The sequence below is a fragment of the Nerophis ophidion genome, linkage group LG02 (genome assembly GCF_033978795.1).
Source record: "Nerophis ophidion isolate RoL-2023_Sa linkage group LG02, RoL_Noph_v1.0, whole genome shotgun sequence".
Classification (NCBI taxonomy): domain Eukaryota; kingdom Metazoa; phylum Chordata; class Actinopteri; order Syngnathiformes; family Syngnathidae; genus Nerophis; species Nerophis ophidion.
Window position 1 is genome coordinate 84343901 of NC_084612.1, and position 14539 is coordinate 84358439.

The 14539-nt window shown below is 33.9% G+C and overlaps 1 protein-coding gene across 1 annotated transcript in view; it reads left to right on the plus strand.

The window, feature by feature from the left end:
- itfg1 (integrin alpha FG-GAP repeat containing 1) overlaps window positions 1-14539 on the plus strand; it is a 365012-nt gene that overhangs the window by 332491 nt on the left and 17982 nt on the right. The window contains exons 15-16 of the mRNA XM_061892519.1: window positions 1440-1564; window positions 13337-13419. Coding sequence (XP_061748503.1) covers window positions 1440-1564; window positions 13337-13419 — 208 coding nt within the window. The remainder of the gene's footprint in view (window positions 1-1439; window positions 1565-13336; window positions 13420-14539) is intronic.

Genomic DNA, 14539 nt, shown 5'->3' on the forward strand with positions numbered 1-14539 from the left:
TTATCCTTACGCCTATTTATCCTTACGCCTATTTATCCTTTCACCTACGTATCCTTCCACCTACTTATATTTACGCCTACTTATCCTTACGCTTACTTATCCTTACGCCTACTTATTCTTCCACGTACGTAATTTTTCACTTACTTATCCTTCCATTTACTTATCATATCCTTACGCCTACTTATCCTTCCACCTACGTATCCTTCCACTTACGAATCCTTACGCCTACTTATATTTACGCTTACTTATCCTTACGCCTATTTATCCTTTCACCTACGTATCCTTCCACCTACTTATATTTACGCTTACTTATCCTTACGCCTATTTATCCTTCCACCTATGTATCCTTACGCCTACTTATCCTTACGCCTATTTATCCTTACGCCTATTTATCCTTTCACCTACGTATCCTTCCACCTACTTATATTTACGCCTACTTATCCTTACGCTTACTTATCCTTACGCCTATTTATCCTTTCAACTACGTATCCTTACGCCTACTTATTCTTCCACGTACGTAATTTTTCACTTACTTATCCTTCCATTTACTTATCATATCCTTACGCCTACTTATCCTTCCACCTACGTATCCTTCCACTTACGAATCCTTACGCCTACTTATATTTACGCTTACTTATCCTTACGCCTATTTATCCTTTCACCTACGTATCCTTCCACCTACTTATATTTACGCTTACTTATCCTTACGCCTATTTATCCTTCCACCTATGTATCCTTACGCCTACTTATCCTTACGCCTATTTATCCTTTCACCTACGTATCCTTCCACCTACTTATATTTACGCCTACTTATCCTTACGCTTACTTATCCTTACGCCTATTTATCCTTTCAACTACGTATCCTTACGCCTACTTATTCTTCCACGTACGTAATTTTTCACTTACTTATCCTTCCATTTACTTATCATATCCTTACGCCTACTTATCCTTCCACCTACGTATCCTTCCACTTACGAATCCTTACGCCTACTTATTTTTCCACGTATGTAAACTTTCACTTACTTATCCTTCCATCTACTTATCATATCCTTACGCCTACTTATCCTTACACCTATTTATCTTTCCACCTACTTATCCTTCCGCCTACGTATTCTTACGCCTACTTATCCTTACATCTACTTATCCTTCCACCTACATATCTTTACGTCTACTTATCCTGACGCCTATTTATCCTTCCGCCTACGTATTCTTACGCCTACTTATCCTTCCGCCTACATATCCTTCCACCTCCGTATCCTTCCACCTGCGTATCCACGCCCAGTGTTGGTAGGGAGGCTCTAAACTAATGTGTTTATTTGTGAGGTAGCAAAAAAACATGACACAGTTTGGTCATTTTCACATAATAAAATAAAGCATGAACAGGTGTTTGCTTGCATAAAACTTAAATCATCTGTCTTGTGTTCCACGGTTCCCTGCAGCCGGTCAACTGAGTCAGTCGGCCCACTTCTCCCTCCAGCTGCCCTACACCGTGCTGGGTCTGGGACGCAGCGCCAACTTCCTGGACCACCTGGTGGTGGGCATCCCTCACAGGCCCGGGGAGATGGTGAGTCATGTGTTTTGGCGATGATCGAAACTGAAAGTTAACTTGGTGCGTTTGCTCGCTGTCACAACTTCCTCTAGAAGCGCGGCGTGCACTAACTAGTTCCAAGGGCGTCTACTAGAAAGTCCAAATATTTGACTTTTTCTCGCCTTCCCGGGAGGAATTCCTCTCCTTCGCACAAAGCGCTTCACTACTTCTTCCCCAATCCCTCCGCCGCTCAGAACTCCGCCCCTCTCCCTCGCCGTCTTCCACGACTTTCCGCAGCTTTGAGCAGCTTCTTCCTCTCGGAGGACACGCCGCCTCTGAGTCGTCTCCAGGAGACGCCGCCGCTTTTCAAGAGCTGAGAGAGTCTGCTTGCATAAGACGTGACGGCTTCATAGAGCGTAGTTTCGTTACGGCACGGCTGTCGAACTCAGGGCCCGGGGGGCCACTTCGTTTTATCTTAAGGCCCGGGGGCCACTTCATTTTATAAGGCCCTCAAAAGCCTGGAAATGATATTTCTCAGTAAAGTACTGTATCATTTCTCACTAAAACGGTTGGTAGAGCGGCCGTGCCAGCAACTTGAGGGTTGCAGGTTCGATTCCCGCTTCCGCCATCCTAGTCACTGCCGTTGTGTCCTTGGGCGAGACACTTTACCCACCTGCTCCCGGTGCCACCCACACTGGTTTAAATGTAACTTAGATATCGGGTTTCACTATGTTAAGCGCTTTGAGTCACTAGAGAAAAGCGCTATATAAATGTAATTGACTTCACTTCACTAAAAGTATTTGATAGAAAACAATACATGTGTTTTTTTAAACTGAAATATTGTCTAATAATGCAACAAATGTGATATTGTCAAACATTCAAATAAAAAAAAAAAAATAGAAATAAATACTTTTAATATGCTTGAAAAATGTAAGCAAATTTTACACTAAATATGACAACATATTTGATGGTAAAATTGTGAAAATGACTGTTTTACAGCATTTTACTGTAAAAGCAGCACCATTTTTGACCATAAAAATTCCGAGCTGCCGACCTTTTACAGTAAAAAAAAAAACGGTGGAATTTTTTTGTCATTTACAGTAATATGACGTACAATTTACAGTTGTAAAAAGAACAAAAAAAATTCAGTGAAAAATCAGTTTTCTCAGTAAAAAAATTTACATTTTACAGTAAAATTATTGCAACTGAGCTACCAATTTTTTTTACCGTACCATTTTTTTTAATGTACAGTAATATGCTGTTAAAAAAAACAACAACAGTACATTTTATGGTAAAATTTTCGCAACCGAACTACCATTTTTTTTACCTGAAAAAAAATAATCTGTGCTATTTTGCCATTTACAGTAATATGACGTACAATTTACAGTTGTTTCACCGTAAAAAGAACAAAAAAAATTCAGTGAAAAATCAGTTTTCTCAGTAAAAAAAATTTACATTTTACAGTAAAATTATTGCAACTGAGCTACCAATTTTTTTTACTGTACCGTTTTTTTTAATGTACAGTAATATTCTGTAAAAAAACAACAACAGTACATTTTATGGTAAAATTATTGCAACCGAACTACCATTTTTTTTTACTGGAAAAAAATAATCTGTGCTATTTTGCCATTTACAGTAATATGACTTACACAATTTACAGTTGTTTCACCGTAAAAAGAACAAAAAAAAATTCAGTGAAAAATCAATTTTCTCAGTAAAAAAAATTTACATTTTACAGTAAAATTATTGCAACTGAGCTACCAATTTTTTTACTGTACTGTTTTTTTTAATGTACAGTAATATGCTGTTAAAAAAAACAACAACAGTACATTTTATGGTAAAATTTTTGCAACCGAACTACCATTTTTTTTTACTGGAAAAAAATAATCTGTGCTATTTTGCCATTTACAGTAATATGACGTACAATTTACAGTTGTTTCACCGTAAAAAGAACAAAAAAAATTATGTGAAAAATCTGTTTTCTCAGTAAAAAATTTACATTTTACAGTAAAATTATTGCAACTGAGCTACCAATTTTCTTTATTGTACTGTTTTTTTAATGTACAGTAATATGCTGTTAAAAAAAACAACAACAGTACATTTTATGGTAAAATTTTTGCAACCGAACTACCATTTTTTTTTACTGGAAAAAAATAATCTGTGCTATTTTGCCATTTACAGTAATATGACGTACAATTTACAGTTCTTTCACCGTAAAAAGAACAAAAAAATTCAGTGAAAAATCAGTTTTCTCAGTAAAAAAATTTACATTTTACAGTAAAATTATTGCAACTGAGCTACCAATTTTTTTTTACTGTACCGTTTTTTTTAATGTACAGTAATATGCTGTAAAAAAACAACAACAGTACATTTTATGGTAAAATTTTTGCAACCGAATTACCATTTTTTTTTACTGGAAAAAAATAATCTGTGCTATTTTGCCATTTACAGTAATATGACTTACACAATTTACAGTTGTTTCACCGTAAAAAGAACAAAAAAAATTATGTGAAAAATCAGTTTTTTCAGTAAAAAAATTTACATTTTACAGTAAAATTATTGCAACTGAGCTACCATTTTTTTTTTACTGTACTGTTTTTTTTAATGTACAGTAATATGCTGTAAAAAAACAACAACAGTACATTTTATGGTAAAATTATTGCAACCGAACTACCATTTTTTTTTACTGGAAAAAAATAATCTGTGCTATTTTGCCATTTACAGTAATATGGCGTACAATTAACAGTTGTTTCACTGTAAAAAAACAAAAAAAATTCAGTGAAAAATCAGTTTTCTCAGTAAAAAAATTTACATTTTACAGTAAAATTATTGCAACTGAGCTACCATTTTTTTTACTGTACTGTTTTTTTGAATGTACAGTAATATGCTGTAAAAAAAACAACAACAGTACATTTTATGGTAAAATTATTGCAACCGAACTACCATTTTTTTTTACTGGAAAAAAATAATCTGTGCTATTTTGCCATTTACCGTAATATGGCGTACAATTTACAGTTGTTTCACCGTAAAAAGAACAAAAAAAAATTCAGTGAAAAATCAGTTTTCTCAGTAAAAAAAATTTACATTTTACAGTAAAATTATTGCAACTGAGCTACCAATTTTTTTTACTGTACCGTTTTTTTTAATGTACAGTAATATGCTGTTAAAAAAAACAACAACAGTACATTTTATGGTAAAATTTTTGCAACCGAACTACCATTTTTTTTTACTGGAAAAAAATAATCTGTGCTATTTTGCCATTTACAGTAATATGACGTACAATTTACAGTTCTTTCACCGTAAAAAGAACAAAAAAATTCAGTGAAAAATCAGTTTTCTCAGTAAAAAAATTTACATTTTACAGTAAAATTATTGCAACTGAGCTACCAATTTTTTTTTACTGTACCGTTTTTTTCAATGTACAGTAATATGCTGTAAAAAAACAACAACAGTACATTTTATGGTAAAATTATTGCAACCGAACTACCATTTTTTTTACTGGAAAAAAATAATCTGTGCTATTTTGCCATTTACAGTAATATGACTTACACAATTTACATTTGTTTCACCGTAAAAAGAACAAAAAAAATTCTGTGAAAAATCAGTTTTTTCAGTAAAAAAATTTACATTTTACAGTAAAATTATTGCAACTGAGCTACCATTTTTTTTTTTACTGTACTGTCTTTTTTAATGTACAGTAATATGCTGTTAAAAAAACAACAACAGTACATTTTATGGTAAAATTTTTGCAACCGAACTACCATTTTTTTTTACTGGAAAAAAATAATCTGTGCTATTTTGCCATTGACAGTAATATGACGTACAATTTACAGTTGTTTCACCGTAAAAAGAACAAAAAAAAATTCAGTGAAAAATCAGTTTTCTCAGTAAAAAAAATTTACATTTTACAGTAAAATTATTGCAACTGAGCTACCAATTTTTTTTACTGTACCGTTTTTTTTAATGTACAGTAATATGCTGTTAAAAAAAACAACAACAGTACATTTTATGGTAAAATTTTTGCAACCGAACTACCATTTTTTTTTACTGGAAAAAAATAATCTGTGCTATTTTGCCATTTACAATAATATGACGTACAATTTACAGTTGTTTCACCGTAAAAAGAACAAAAAAAATTCAGTGAAAAATCTGTTTTCTCAGTAAAAAATTTACATTTTACAGTAAAATTATTGCAACTGAGCTACCAATTTTCTTTATTGTACTGTTTTTTTAATGTACAGTAATATGCTGTTAAAAAAAACAACAACAGTACATTTTATGGTAAAATTTTTGCAACCGAACTACCATTTTTTTTACCTGGAAAAAAATAATCTGTGCTATTTTGCCATTTACAGTAATATGACGTACAATTTACATTTGTTTCACCGTAAAAAGAACAAAAAAAATTCTGTGAAAAATCAGTTTTTTCAGTAAAAAAATTTACATTTTACAGTAAAATTATTGCAACTGAGCTACCATTTTTTTTTTACTGTACTGTCTTTTTTAATGTACAGTAATATGCTGTTAAAAAAACAACAACAGTACATTTTATGGTAAAATTTTTGCAACCGAACTACCATTTTTTTTTACTGGAAAAAAATAATCTGTGCTATTTTGCCATTGACAGTAATATGACGTACAATTTACAGTTGTTTCACCGTAAAAAGAACAAAAAAAAATTCAGTGAAAAATCAGTTTTCTCAGTAAAAAAAATTTACATTTTACAGTAAAATTATTGCAACTGAGCTACCAATTTTTTTTACTGTACCGTTTTTTTTAATGTACAGTAATATGCTGTTAAAAAAAACAACAACAGTACATTTTATGGTAAAATTTTTGCAACCGAACTACCATTTTTTTTTACTGGAAAAAAATAATCTGTGCTATTTTGCCATTTACAATAATATGACGTACAATTTACAGTTGTTTCACCGTAAAAAGAACAAAAAAAATTCAGTGAAAAATCTGTTTTCTCAGTAAAAAATTTACATTTTACAGTAAAATTATTGCAACTGAGCTACCAATTTTCTTTATTGTACTGTTTTTTTAATGTACAGTAATATGCTGTTAAAAAAAACAACAACAGTACATTTTATGGTAAAATTTTTGCAACCGAACTACCATTTTTTTTACCTGGAAAAAAATAATCTGTGCTATTTTGCCATTTACAGTAATATGACGTACAATTTACAGTTGTTTCACCGTAAAAAAAACAAAAAAAATTCAGTGAAAAATCTGTTTTCTCAGTAAAAAATTTACATTTTACAGTAAAATTGTTGCAACTGAGCTACCAATTTTCTTTATTGTACTGTTTTTTTAATGTACAGTAATATGCTGTTAAAAAAAACAACAACAGTACATTTTATGGTAAAATTTTTGCAACCGAACTACCATTTTTTTTACCTGGAAAAAAATAATCTGTGCTATTTTGCCATTTACAGTAATATGGCGTACAATTTACAGTTGTTTCACCGTAAAAAGAATTTTAAAAATTCAGTGAAAAATCTGTTTTCTCAGTAAAAAATTTACATTTTACAGTAAAATTATTGCAACTGAGCTACCAATTTTCTTTATTGTACTGTTTTTTTAATGTACAGTAATATGCTGTTAAAAAAAACAACAACAGTAGATTTTATGGTAAAAATTTTTGCAACCGAACTACCATTTTTTTTACCTGGAAAAAAATAATCTGTGCTATTTTGCCATTTACAGTAATATGGCGTACAATTTACAGTTGTTTCACCGTAAAAAGAATTTAAAAAATTCAGTGAAAAATCAGTTTTCTCAGTAAAAAAATTAAATTTTACAGTAAAATTATTGCAACTGAGCTACCAATTTTCTTTATTGTACTGTTTTTTTAATGTACAGTAATATGCTGTTAAAAAAACAACAACAGTACATTTTATGGTAAAATTTTTGCAACCGAACTACTATTTTTTTTTACTGGAAAAAAATAATCTGGGCTATTTTATCATTTACAGTAATAATACGCTGTAGAATCTACAGTTGTTGTTTTTATCGTAAAATAAAAAAGCCAGCTCAGTTTCCAGAACTTTACTATAAAAAAGCAGTTTTTCTATTTTCACTAAAAAATATTTTTGATTTGACGGTAAAATTCCTGCAATTGAGCTGCCAGTTTTTTACTGTAAAAAAAAAATTGTACAATTTTTCCATTTACAGTAATGGGTTGTAAAAAAAATTACACTGTCAATTGTACGGTAAAATTATTGACTGAGATGCCAGTTTTTTACTGTCAAAAAACCCTCTGGCATCGTTTTGCCATTTACAGTAATACACCATAAAGAGTAAAAATGAAGGAAAAAAATAATAATAAAATGTGACAGCTCGGTGGCCAGAATTTTACCTTAAAAAAGCAGTTTTCTCAGTAAAAAAAAAAAAAATTACAGTTAAATTCTTACATTTGAGCTTCCAAGTTTTTTTTAACTGTAAAAAAACATTAGTACTATTTTTCAATTTACAGTAATAGATTGTAAAAAAACAAATTAATAAATGTTAACGTTAAGAGTACGGATTGAGATGCCAGATTTTTTTGTGTAAAAAAAAATGTGATACGGTTTTGCCATTTATAATATCACCCTATAAAATCTAAAAAAAAAAAATTTCAGGGTAAAAAATAAAAAAATGGCAGCTCAGTGGCCGGAATTTGCTGCCAGTTTTTTTCTGTAAAAAAAAAAAACTGTACAATTTTTCCATTTATAGTAATAGGTTGTAAAAAAAATACACTGTTAATTGTACGGTAAAATTATTGACTGAGCTGACAGTTTTTATGTAAAATCTCCAGATGTTTATTTTTGTTACGTTGTTGGTACTAAACATGTAATGATCAGACGATTGTACAACGATATCATTTTATGATATCATCCATCAGACAATTGTATAACGACATTTTATGATATCATCCATCAGACAATTGTATAATGATATCCTTCTATGATATCATCCTTCAGTCAATTGTATAAGGATATCCCTATATGATATCATCCATCAGTCAATTGTATAATGATATCTTTCTATGATATCATCCGTCAGACAATTGTATAATGATATCCTTATATGGTATCATCCATCAGTCAATTGTATAATGATATCGTTTTATGATATCATCCATCAGACAATTGTATAATGATATCCTTCTATGATATCATCCTTCAGTCAATTGTATAAGGATATCGTTTTTTTATATCCTCCATCAGACAATTGTATAACAATATCGTTGTATTATATCATCCATCATACAATTGTATAATGATATCGTTTTATATTATCCATCAGACAATTGTATAATGATATCCTTCTATGATATCATCCGTCAGACAATTGTATAATGATATCTTTCTATGATATTATCTGTCAGACAATTGTATAATGATATCCTTATATGGTATCATCCATCAGTCAATTGTATAATGATATCGTTTTATGATATCATCCATCAGACAATTGTATAACAATATCGTTTTATGATGTCATCCATCAGACAATTGTATAATGATATCCTTCTATGATATCATCCATCAGACAATTGTATAATGATATCCTTCTATGATATCATCTGTCAGACAATTGTATAATGATATCCTTATATGGTATCATTCATCAGTCAATTGTATAATAATATTGTTTTATGATATCATCCATCAGTCAATTGTAAAACAATATCGTTGTATGATATCATCCATCAGACAATTGTATAATAATATCCTTCTGTGATATCATCCATCAGACAATTGTGTAATGATATCCTTATATGGTATCATCTATCAGACAATTGTATAATGATATCCTTCTAAGATATCATCCATCAGTCAATTGTATAATGATATCCTTATATGATATCATCCATCAGTCAAATGTATAATAACATCCTTATATGGTATCATCCAACAGTCAATTGTATAATGATATTGTTTTTTGATATCATCCATCAGACAATTGTATAATGATATCTTTCTATGATATCATCTGTCAGACAATTGTATAATGATATCCTTATATGATATCATCCATCAGTCAATTGTATAATGATATCCTTATATGGTATCATCCATCAGTCAATTGTATAATGATATCCTTATATGATATCATCCGTCAGTCAATTGTATAGTGATATCCTTATATAGTATCATCTGTCAGACACCCAGTTCAGTTCAGGGTACCAGAACCAGGATCGCCATTTTGGGTCCAAGAGGTCCCCAATTGTGCAGAAAACGTTCTTCCTTCCACTCTGAGTGGGTTGCACACACTTCCTGTCCGATGCGCAGACTTCCTGTCCGATTTGCGCACTTCCTGTCCGATGCGCAGACTTCCTGTCCGATGCGTGCACTTCCTGTCAGCCGTGAGCAGCGTGCAGGCAGGAGAGCAACATTTAAGACATGCAGCCAAATTGCAAATGGCGGTGGAACATTCTGCCGCCGGCAAATGTTGTTTTGTTGTTGTTTATTTTCCTTCACCATCGACTGCTGAGTTCTGATCTTCTGAAAACGTTCAACTGCGGCCTTTTTAAATGATCAGGACGTCTTTTCTGCCCGCCACGCTAGTTCACCTTTCCCAATGTTGTTGGAGGAAAACTGCACTTTTTTTTTATTTCTGTGAGACAAAAACATCTTTCCCTGTTTGACTCTGCCTTCTAAATAGGGAAAAACTGTTAATAGGAGGCGGCTAACAATGCAGCTAATCATTCATGAAGCTCTCTAAAAAAACAGTTTGATATTCCTGCTGTAAATATGCAATGTAAATAATATCTCATATTTACTGTACTTGTTTATTTGAAGTTTTATCATGGCATCTTTTAGCGCCACCTTGCTTTCACAGAGTGCAACAACAACAACAACAACACTTTCTGTGTTTGCTACCACTAATAGCAGACTTGGTGAGCATTTTGGCACATAACCGTGTGCTGCTGTTGCTAAACAGCACTTTAGCACCACAGGCCATATTTAACATGTTAGCACTTTTGAAATATCAGGCATCTTTAATGTGTTAGCGCTTTTGCACCATTGGACAGCTTTAACATGTTAGCACTTTTGTACAATAGGGAACCTTTAACATGTTAGCACTTTTGAAATATCAGACATCTTTAATGTGTTGCGCTTTTGCACCATAGGACAGCTTTAAAATGTTAGCACTTTTGTACAATAGGGAACCTTTAACATGTTAGCACTTTTGAAATATCAGGCATCTTTAATGTGTTAGCGCTTTTGCACCATAGGATAGCTTTAACATGTTAGCACTTTTGTACAATAGGGAACCTTTAACATGTTAGCACTTTTGAAATATCAGGCATCTTTAATGTGTTAGCGCTTTTGCACCATTGGACAGCTTTAACATGTTAGCACTTTTGTACAATAGGGAACCTTTAACATGTTAGCACTTTTGAAATATCAGGCATCTTTAATGTGTTAGCGCTTTTGCACCATTGGGCAGCTTTAACATGTTAGCACTTTTGTACAATAGGGAACCTTTAACATGTTAGCACTTTTGAAATATCAGGCATCTTTAATGTGTTAGCGCTTTTGCACCATTGGACAGCTTTAACATGTTAGCACTTTTGTACAATAGGGAACCTTTAACATGTTAGCACTTTTGAAATATCAGGCATCTTTAATGTGTTAGCGCTTTTGCACCATTGGGCAGCTTTAACATGTTAGCACTTTTGTACAATAGGGAACCTTTAACATGTTAGCACTTTTGAAATATCAGGCATCTTTAATGTGTTAGCGCTTTTGCACCATTGGACAGCTTTAACATGTTAGCACTTTTGTACAATAGGGAACCTTTAACATGTTAGCACTTTTGAAATATCAGGCATCTTTAATGTGTTAGCGCTTTTGTAACATAGGACAGCTTTAACATGTTAGCACTTTTGTACAATAGGGAACCTTTAACATGTTAGCACTTTTGAAATATCAGACATCTTTAATGTGTTAGCGCTTTTGCACCATAGGACAGCTTTAACATGTTAGCACTTTTGTACAATAGGGAACCTTTAACATGTTAGCACTTTTGAAATATCAGGCATCTTTAATGTGTTAGCGCTTTTGCACCATTGGACAGCTTTAACATGTTAGCACTTTTGTACAATAGGGAACCTTTAACATGTTAGCACTTTTGAAATATCAGGCATCTTTAATGTGTTAGCGCTTTTGCACCATTGGACAGCTTTAACATGTTAGCACTTTTGTACAATAGGGAACCTTTAACATGTTAGCACTTTTGAAATATCAGGCATCTTTAATGTGTTAGCGCTTTTGCACCATAGGACAGCTTTAAAATGTTAGCACTTTTGTACAATAGGGAACCTTTAACATGTTAGCACTTTTGAAATATCAGGCATCTTTAATGTGTTAGCGCTTTTGCACCATAGGATAGCTTTAACATGTTAGCACTTTTGTACAATAGGGAACCTTTAACATGTTAGCACTTTTGAAATATCAGGCATCTTTAATGTGTTAGCGCTTTTGTAACATAGGATAGCTTTAACATGTTAGCACTTTTGTACAATAGGGAACCTTTAAAATGTTAGCACTTTTGTACAATAGGGAACCTTTAACATGTTAGCACTTTTGAAATATCAGGCATCTTTAATGTGTTAGTGCTTTTGCACCATAGGACAGCTTTAACATGTTAGCACTTTTGTACAATAGGGAACCTTTAACATGTTAGCACTTTTGAAATATCAGGCATCTTTAATGTGTTAGCGCTTTTGTAACATAGGATAGCTTTAACATGTTAGCACTTTTGTACAATAGGGAACCTTTAAAATGTTAGCACTTTTGTACAATAGGGAACCTTTAACATGTTAGCACTTTTGAAATATCAGGCATCTTTAATGTGTTAGCGCTTTTGTAACATAGGACAGCTTTAACATGTTAGCACTTTTGCACCATACTGAACCTTTAACATGTTAGCACTTTTGCACCACAGGGTATCTTTAACATGTTTGCACTTTTGAAATCGTGGGCATATTTAACGTCTTTGCACTTTTGCACCATAGGACATCTTTACCATGTTAGCACTTTTGCACCATAGGGCATCTTTAACATGTTAGCACTTTTGCACCACAGGGTATCTTTAACATGTTTGCACTTTTGAAATCGTGGGCATATTTAACGTCTTTGCACTTTTGCACCATAGGACATCTTTACCATGTTAGCCCTTTTGCACCATAGGGCATCTTTAACATGTTAGCACTTTTGCACCACAGGGTATCTTTAACATGTTTGCACTTTTGAAATCGTGGGCATATTTAACGTCTTTGCACTTTTGCACCATAGGACATCTTTACCATGTTAGCACTGTTGCATCATAGGACATTTTTACCATGTTAGCACTTTAGCACCATAGGGCATCTTTAACATGTTAGCACTTTAGCACCATAGGGCATCTTTAACATGTTAGCACTTTTGCACCATAGGTCATGTTCCTCATGTTGTGTGGTTGTGATGTTTTCCTCCATCTTGATTGTTGTCATCAACTCTTTGGCAAGATGGAGGACCAAAGAGACACACCTGTACGGTAGCATGTAGGTGTTAGCGTGCAGGTGTTAGCATGTAGGTGTTAGCGTGCAGGTGGTAGCATGTAGGTGTTAGCGTGCAGGAGGTAGCATGTAGGTGTTAGCGTGCAGGTGGTAGCATATAAGTGTTAGCGCACAGGTGGTAGCATGTAGGTGTTAGCATGCAGGTGTTAGCATGCAGGTGTTAGCGCGCAGGTGTGTGGATATGCAGGTGTTAAACTGGATGAATAAAAGAGGTGTGACCAGAATGTTTGTGTGTCCTTCTTCACCTGCAGGAGTCCCGGAAGAAGGAATGGACGGCCATCATCCCCAACTCTCAGCTCATTGTCATCCCTTATCCACATGACCAGCCCAGCAGGTACACACACACACACACACACACACACACACACACATACACACACACATACATACACACGTGTCATAATGGCCCCTCCCCCTGATCCTCCTCCATTGGCCCTAAAGGGTGTTTGTTGCCATGGATACCATTCGCAGGCGGAAACGACACTTAGCAACAACACACTTAAGTTAGCGGCACAGATTGTCAACACACACTCACGCACACACACACACACACACACACACACACACACAGAGGTGTTTGCATGTAACTGAGGGCCACATGGTGACTTGACAGCACAACAAGGTGTACACAACAATAGGAACACAACAATAGGAACACAACAAGGTGCACACAACAATAGGAACACAACAAGGTGCACACAACAATAGGAACACAACAAGGTGCACACAACAATAGGAACACAACAAGGTGCACACAACAATAGGAACACAACAAGGTGCACACAACAATAGGAACACAACAAGGTGCACACAACAATAGGAACACAACAATAGGAACACAACAAGGTGCACACAACAATAGGAACACAACAAGGTGCACACAACAATTGGAACACAACAAGGTGCACACAACAATTGGAACACAACAAGGTGCACACAACAATAGGAACACAACAAGGTGCACACAACAAGGTGAACACAACAAGGTGCACACAACAATAGGAACACAACAAGGTGCACACAACAATAGGAACACAACAAGGTGCACACAACAATAGGAACACAACAAGGTGCACACAACAATTGGAACACAACAAGGTGAACACAACAAGGTGCACACAACAATAGGAACACAACAAGGTGCACACAACAATAGGAACACAACAAGGTGCACACAACAATAGGAACACAACAAGGTGCACACAACAATAGGAACACAACAAGGTGCACACAACAATAGGAACACAACAAGGTGCACACAACAATTGGAACACAACAAGGTGTACACAACAATAGGAACACAACAAGGTGCACACAACAATAGGAACACAACAAGGTGCACACAACAATAGGAACACAACAAGGTGCACACAACAATAGGAACACAACAATTGGAACACAACAAGGTGTACACAACATTAGGAACACAACAAGGTGCACACAACAATAGGAAC